The sequence below is a fragment of the Poecilia reticulata genome, linkage group LG10, assembly GCF_000633615.1.
Source record: "Poecilia reticulata strain Guanapo linkage group LG10, Guppy_female_1.0+MT, whole genome shotgun sequence".
In the NCBI taxonomy this organism is placed as follows: domain Eukaryota; kingdom Metazoa; phylum Chordata; class Actinopteri; order Cyprinodontiformes; family Poeciliidae; genus Poecilia; species Poecilia reticulata.
The window spans coordinates 11,965,654-11,974,045 of NC_024340.1; the positions used below are offsets into that span (position 1 = coordinate 11,965,654).

The 8,392-nt window shown below is 40.3% G+C and overlaps 1 protein-coding gene across 1 annotated transcript in view; it reads right to left on the reverse strand.

Annotated features, from left to right (window-relative positions):
- Nucleotides 1–8,392, reverse strand: part of LOC103471152 (GDNF family receptor alpha-4-like) — an 87,362-nt gene that overhangs the window by 12,562 nt on the left and 66,408 nt on the right. The window contains exons 4-8 of the mRNA XM_008419980.2: nucleotides 8,053–8,124; nucleotides 6,252–6,606; nucleotides 5,611–5,720; nucleotides 4,123–4,257; nucleotides 1,346–1,482 (exon numbers count right to left, since the gene is read on the reverse strand). Coding sequence (XP_008418202.1) covers nucleotides 1,346–1,482; nucleotides 4,123–4,257; nucleotides 5,611–5,720; nucleotides 6,252–6,606; nucleotides 8,053–8,124 — 809 coding nt within the window. The remainder of the gene's footprint in view (nucleotides 1–1,345; nucleotides 1,483–4,122; nucleotides 4,258–5,610; nucleotides 5,721–6,251; nucleotides 6,607–8,052; nucleotides 8,125–8,392) is intronic.

Consider the following 8,392-nt stretch of genomic DNA (forward strand, 5'->3'; position numbering starts at 1 on the left):
GGAGCACCTTGCCATAAAGCGAAGGTGATAACTAACTGGCTCAGGGAACAAAACATAGAGATTTTGGGTCCATGGCCTGGAAACTCCCCAGATCTTAATCCCATTGAAAACTTGTKGTCAATCATCAAGAGACGGGTGGACAAACAAAAACCTAGGAATTCTGACAAAATGCAAGCATTGATTGTGCAAGAATGGACTGCCATCAGTCAGGATTTGGTCCAGAAGTTGATTGAGAGCATGCCAGGGAGAATTGCAGAGGTCCTGCAGAAGAGGGGTCAACACTGCAAATATTGACTTGCTGCATTAACTCATTCTAACTGTCAATAAAAGCTTTTTGTTATTCATAATATGATTACAATTGTATTTCTGTATGTGGTGAAAACATCTGACATACACACATGAAAACCAGAGGGCTGCAGATCATGTGAAAATATAATATTTGTGTCATTCTCAAAACTTTTGGCCATGACTGTACATGCAAAAAATGGCTGAAAGTGATTATGGTGAAAGACGTCAGTGAAGTGCATCACGTCACAGTCCCATCACTCCTCTCGCATGATTTGGAAACTTACATCAGAATTTAAACTGCCACAACAAAATTGTCGCTGCGCCAAACAAGACAATTAGGACAGCTCAGCCTCTCCTTAGTGATGTTTTTATTTGCCTCTGAGAGCGAGTCTCATCACACTCATACCAGACTGGCCTGTTAGTCTGGAGTTCCAGCTTCTTCACTCTGGGCGGAGGTTCTGGTTTACCAGCATTCCACAGATGGAAGAACTCCTTTGTACCCACAGCATTCAGGTCCTTAAATTTATGAGTTATAGTCCACTTTATATATTTATCGATTGGTGCTTGAATGTTTTGCCTGTTTTGAACATTGTATATGTATTTTCTATGTTTGAAATGCCTGACTGCGGGACAATAAAGGAGCTGACCTGAACTCTGAGCGTATGTTGTGTTCGCATCCACCTGAATAATATGTAGTTGCAACCCTGGACACACACTAAAGACACTGTCGTCTCTAAATGATTTCAAGTTTCTTCTTACTGATTTGGAGAAGGAATCTTCTGTCTGCAAATGTTTTAACTGAAGAATCTTTTAATTTGTGAATTCATGACGGTGTTATCATCTTCTGTTTTTGTTGTGCCGCTGCCAGTCTTGGCCAGGATTCTCTTGTAAAAGAGACTTTCAGTCTCAGTGGGGTGCTGCTGCTAGAATAAAGGTGTGGTCACTAATCCCCGCCAATACCAGAGCTCCACTATATAGGATTTATAGTCCATGTATTCTGACTCTATAATCCCACACACATAACTCATTTGAAATGTGAACACAATGATATACTCACATCATTGTTGAGCTCAGGCAGGTGGTTTCTGTTCAGCAGCTCATCCTTCTGGACCAGTGGAGACGGTCTGGGAGCGGGGGGCGGAGTGGGGTCAGAGGGCAGCGATCCGGGGCTTCCCATCCAGCTGATGGAGTTCCCTGCCCACACACACATCACCACATCATATCTGAGCAGATGTGGGAAAAGAAAGCCCCCAGCCTTCGAAGCCTGACAGCTTAGTGGGAACAAAGATCATGGACCCCGGATGTTCAGATGTTACGACGTGGTCAGGGTTGGAATGAAATCAGAGCAAACATCATGGTTAAACGTTTGCTCTGATGGTCAGAGAAGGGAAGTTTGGGTGTTCGCTGCGTTAGGGCTAAAATTGGTGCCTGTGCGTGCGTGCGTGCGTGCGTGCGTGTGTGTGTGTGTGTGTGTGTGCGTGTGTGCGCGTGTGTTTGCTTTTCCAGCCTGTGATACAGCATCTGAGAGGGTGTGAACCAACATATCTATCTGGCAGGTTTATTGTCGGAGTCATCGTCAGCTTGATAAATCAGTTTTATGGAAGGTGTCCTGACGCATTGATCCGGGCTTTAGTGTTCGGACAAACAGCTCAGCGTGTATCGATAAACCCACCTGACAGCAGCTGTGACTGACTGACAGGTGGAGGACTTCATGTTCCCGCTCCCCTCTCAGAGCCAACAGGCTCCTGGTGGCGGTAAGAGCCTTTCAGATGCTAAGACTGGAGCGTGCTGCTGCCATAAAGCTGCAGAGTGCTGCTCACGCTGCGAGGACGGCTGCAGGAGGCAGCCACCCAGACGCATTCAACTGCCACTGTGTCAGAGTCACTTTTTCATTTGCTCTCTTTGAGCTCTTTCTTTGGTTCTTTTAGGCAAGACAAATAAATCATGTTTTCTTAGCTCCGATTAGCCAAATCACTGCATTGGAAGAAACATGGTTTTATAGTGAACTATTTTCAAACACGCCTGCGACACCACGCAGAGCGACACGGGAGACTGAGAAGCATTTAACCATGTGAAATGATTTTCCTCTCTTTTTAGGCTACGATTCAGCAGAAACAAGCCGAACACAGGGCAGCTTAGGAAATGCCTTTAACTAAATAAGATCCTCACAGACACAGAGGACATGTATTGTCAGCTCTGCTGAGAATGTGAAAAAAGCCTTTATAATCTCACACACAAAAATTTTTAGAATTAATTATTTTACTACATTAATTTAGTGTAAAAATCATGTAAAACAAAATCATGTAAAACAAAATTGCCCATTATAATGGAACTGTAAAAATATTTACTTCCTTAAAACCTGCTAGTTTTAAGGAGGTAAATATATATCACACATTGTTTATCACACATCAMCTAAATGTTTCAGGTCATCCAAAACATTTTAACATCATGAGAAGATAATTTAGTAAATACAAGCAGCAGATTTCAAATGGGGATTTCAGTTATTAAGGGAAAAGGTTATTTTTCAAATGTTAAGTCACAAAGTCAACACTCTCATTCTAGATTTTCTGCTAGAAAGCAGAATTTATAGTTCCATAAATTGTGGCAAGTTGAGAAACTGCTACCACCATGATGTGTTTAAAGTTAATGTTAAAGTTAATCCTGGCTCAACTCAATGTTAATTGAGCCAGGATGTAACAGGACTGCCATCTTTCAGAAAAGGTTATCTGGTGCCTCATCAGTCTGAGTATCAACCAGTCAAATTTATGACTGAAATTAAAGCAAAACAAAAATAAGCAGAGGGAATGATTGGGGTATCCTAATGTATAACAGTCAGCATAGCATATGAATCACAGAATAAGACACATCCAGGTTTGTATGTTTATTAAGTGATAAATGTGGTTTAAGGTTCAATAGCTCCATGAAGAAAAGCCTATAAAAGATATCTAGTGAAGCCATGCCAGGGGAACAACTCTGACATTTCTGGGTTCTGTTTGTGGCTCTTGGCAGAAGCTTTGTGTTTCTCAAACTGGTTCTCCAAGTTTTTGTGCACAGAATCCTCCTAGCCTGGTCTGGGTTGGGAACAGAAGTGAACCAGTGAAAGCTGATGTCGTCCAGACAACTGGAGATAACTTTGTAATTAACCCATGACACGCACGAAAAATAAGTTTATCCCTCCTGTTAGCCAACAATCCCACTTTGCCCATTATAATGGATGGTTTGAACTTCCTCCTCTCTGCTCTAAACCATGCCTCCTTACCAACTCCTCTGAGATTTCTGGATTCAGAGGAGTTATTTCAGCTTTTCCAACATTAATCAGCTGCTGGTGGAGGATTAATTGTACCATTAGGCATTTTTAAAATAAATGCTACTGAGGCAATATTTTTCATTCATGTTTTAAAAATGATCAGCAATAAATTTATTTGAAGGATCTTTCTTTAGCAGAATTGTGAAAACACTCACCGAATTATTATAATTAATCATTATTATATAACAATTATAATAGAATGATTCTATAATTTTCTCAATATCTTCAATATCTAAGCACTTTGAATTGCCTTGTTGCTGAAAACGTGCTATATAAATAAAATTACCCTAACTTACTACTGAAGATATCTACTATCTCCAATAGTAGATATAACATGTTTAAACTGTTACTCATTGGCTAAACTGAGGAAAAATTTGACGTGCGATCAGCAATTCAACTGTAAAATACCACTGTGGTATTACGATGTGTTTAGGTGAGATCTGACAGTAACATGAACCTTTGACGGGCCAGCTAACGTGAATCTGGGATGAACAAAGAACAGCAATCAGCACACAGAGCGGACTCACGTAGGCAGCTGTTGTGGGTGAAAAGGCGCTGCAGCCGCAGACATTCCTGCCACTGGTTGCCACTGCCCTCACAGTTGCACCACAGCGACACCTCAGCAGAGTTGTTGCTGATGTAGTTGGGAGTCATGATGGTTCCTGTAGGTCAGAATATGAGCCCAGCATCAGGAAACGTGTCTGCGTGTCTGAGTCCAATCCAGAACTCGTCCATCACCAACAGAGCTGGCAGAAAGACACTCAACACTCGATCATCCACATGCGTTTGTCAGCTGTCATCTCTCTTTACACTCTGTCCTCTCTTTACTTTGCTGCCCTGGCCATCTATCTCACGCCTATGAACTCTCTGCTCTGCTGTTTTCTTCTAGCTATTTTTGCTCAAATTCATTTGGCGTTGCAACAAGAATGTAGCAGTTATTCTGGGTCAATTAAGCTTTGATGCTTTTTTTGGCTTCAAACTTTAATCTTGAGTTTTCCAAGTCAGTATTCCCATGAGACTAAGTTTTACTGCTATTAAATCAAACCATTTCCTTATAATGAAGCCCATTATTGCCAAAAGTGAGAAGCGGACTTTACTGCACCACATTAGATCACATTTATTCAATTCACAACTTGAATAAATGTGAATTAAATAAATTCATATTTATTCAATTGACAATATATAAAAACTAATCTTGGCATGTGTGAAAGTTAATATTGAAATAAACATGCTAATAGCTCAACATGCATTTCTGCGTCCCGACAGATGTCTCACAACAACCATACGCATCACAACTACTTCACTCATAGAGAAGCAGATTTCTCTTTCATCAAGAGAAACATCCTGCTGGGTAAAGTACTCCACAGCACAGGTCAGGACGTTTCTCTAAACTGTTCATATCGATAGTGAATGTGTCAGTTTTCTTTCTCAGTTTAACCTGTGAGATAAAATGACAACTAGCCTTTATGTCATCACTGCATTAGCAGAGGCAGCCATGCTCAATGGGATGGAAACAGCCACAGCGTTGGCCTGGCAGTTCTTCCACTTTACTGAGAGCATGGGAAATGTTAAACACAGACTGAAATGTATCAATATTATTTTGTTTCTATTGATATTTGTGTGGTTTGTTGACATAAGCAGGTTATATTAGTGAAGCACATGTTTTTCTCTTTTCTTTTTCAAAACTAATCTCAAATATATAGGGGACCTGATGGTCACTGGGTGAGAGTCAGAGTTATCAAATTATCATTCTATTCTCTTTATTAGCACCTGAGAATAAAAGAGYTGATATTGCAGTGGCTTACTTAAAAAGAAAGAACTTGCTAAGAAGAGTTTTAAAGACTGAACCTGGACTTTTAGAAAAGTTAGTGTCCGGTTTTTTCTCTGCGGTTTTTGGCCTTGAAAATCCATCTATGTCATGTTGACTGTGGTGTTCCAGATTAATTACTGCCTGGTACTTGTATTGAGGCCAAGCAGCGACATGAACAGGTGATGTGTGCTCTCTGTGTCTGTACCTATAAGCCCAGCATAGGCTCGGAGGCAGAGGCCTGTTGAGTCTTTCAAACATCTGCTGGCTGTCAGATGAGATGGTTGGCAGTTACTGAGGAAATCAGCAAGCCTGGACCTGGCAAAAACACAAACAGCTCCACATCAAACGGAAAAAGTGGGCAGAAAATTTAGGTGAATGATTTTAGGTGTGTGATTTGAGTTAGACAGAAARGTGTTTTTAGTTCAGTAACATTTTTCTCTGCAGAGTTGACAGATTCTTGTTTATGTCCAAATTAATGTGTCTCCTTTCATTTCTGTGTTGTTTACAGAACCATTTCTCATGTCAGGTGGAGGTGGCAGCAGTGCAGGGGCAGATGCTGTTTTGAAAGCTGATGTCAGCTATTACACTTAAAGTTTGTCCATAGTGGGAAAAGGGAAAACATATGTGACATTTATAATATCGCCATCACCTCTGAAGGAACATTGTGTTGAGCTCATATGCTTAAAAAATGACAAAATGAAAAAAAAATAAAATAAAAATATCTGCCCTCTTTACCAGCAACTAGAAAAATTCAATAATTGTCCACAATCTTAGACATATCCTAAAAAGTATGTACACTGTAATTTGTAATGCTATAACTACCATTTAGTTAGCCAAATGTCTAACCTGCACAGGTCGTCTCGGCGACAGAAGCTCTGCTGGTGGAGGCAGTTAGGCTGCAGACTCTCTGCATCCTGGTAAGAGCAGGAGGGTACGATGGTTTTCCTCCTCCTCTCTCCACACAGGGTGTTGGTACAGGGGCAGAACAGGACACCCAGGCTGTATTCCTCTGGTACCCGCTCCAGGAAGCGCCTGAGGGCCCGGTGGCACTTGTACTGGTTGCATCGACTGGTGTTGGGTATTGGCTTTGTGCAGGCCAACACATATTCTGATCGAAGAGCACCGCACTTCTCATACAGGCCGCAGTCCTGTGCTGCTTTCAGGCACTGGTTCTCACCATCCAGCTGCATGAAGGATGAACCTGAACATGGAGAGAATGCAACTAAATATGGTAAAAACATGATATTCTGTGTCATATATCCTGTTTCTCCATTGTAACCTGTTTGCTTTGGATGTAGAAACACATCAGGCTGAAACCATCTGGCCTTTTTGATACATATTTGCCAAATTAATCTCAATGTATTCAAACTTAATTGATTTGTGCTGTATAAACTTAATTAATGTTTAGATTTAGCTGTTTCCAGATACACATTATGTTGGGCTGTGGTTGCCACTAAAATGCATTTTGTGTTAACTTGTACCAGATGTATATATGTACCTTTACAGTAATGTTGCAGTTATTTTTAATATATATGTGTATGTTGTCTGTTGCTATGGTTTCTCAGTTTTGTTTTTCTCTTTTTTCTCTCTTTTTGAAGGTGTAGGAACAGACTTCGTAGGTATTTAGTTATATTCTCTATGTCATGATTCAAAACATTTTTACAAATAAAAAACTTAAAAGTGCGGTGCGCAAAAGAATTCAGACATTTTCTCTGAGTGCAACCAATTGCCTTCAGATATTGTCTGGTAACTTCTAAGCAATCAATCAATTAAGTTTATTTGTGAAGTACATTTCAGCAACAAGGTAGTGCAAAGTGCTTTACATCATAAAAACACAAAAATACAAAGTCATAAAAGAAGGTTGATACAACATGCAGTCAACAGTTGAGAAAACCAGAAATAAACATTACATTTTTATTAGTGTCATCATCAAAATCATCAATACACATCAAATATGTTGATGAATGTTTCATTTATTATGAATCAAAAGTAGCTCTAACCAGCTGGGTTTTCAGTCTAGATTTAAAGGAACTCAGTGTTTCAGCTGTTTTTCGGTTTTCTGGAAGTCTGTTCCAGATTTGTGTGCTGCTTCTCCATGTCTGGTTCTGGTTCTGGGTGCAGAGAAGAACCAGAACAAGAACCAGAAGACCTGTGAGGTCTGGAAGGTTGATGCAACATCAGCAGATCTTTAATGTATTGTGGTGCTAAAYCATTCAGTGATTTATAAACTAACAGTATCTTAAAGTCTATTTTCTCAGTGAAGGACTGTAGAACTGAGTGATGTTCTCTATCTTTCTGGTTTTAGTCAGAACACCAGCAGCAGCGTTTTGGATCAGCTGCACCGGGAGGATTGATGTTTTAGTCAGAACCTGTGAAAACGCTGCTGCAGTAATAAGTGCAACTTAAGATCTCACTGACTTTTCCCTTAAATCCTGGAAATGTTCTACAGGTGATAGAAGGCTGATCTTATAACTGTCATTATGTGGCTCTGAAGGTTCAGGTTAGAGTTCATCACTACTCCCAGGTTTCAACCTGATTTCTAGTTTCCAGCTGTAATACCTGAAGCTGTGTGTTGACTTGTTTATGATGACTGCTTTTAGTTAAGCTTTAAATATTTCACTCTATATATAGAAAGTGAGAATCTTACTGGACACTAAAGAGGCCATGCGAGAGTCAATCATGGAGTCATCATAGGGTGATATTTCCAGTTCCTCCCTTCCTGTGGAAAAAAGGAGAAAAATTTAGAGATTGGCAAAAGTTTTGTCTACATTGAGCAAGAACAGCAGCAGGTTGGAAGGAATAAAAGTAGGACAATTATTTGAGAAAACTGAGAAAACAGAAAAGCATCAGTTCACCCATCTTCCCACCCAAAGTGCCCCATTATGAATTAGAACAACATTTAGTCTGCCAACAGCACCACAGTCAAAGCAAAACAAGTTCACAGAAAGGTATGCTGCTACTTTAAATTCCATTATCCCCCCCTCCCT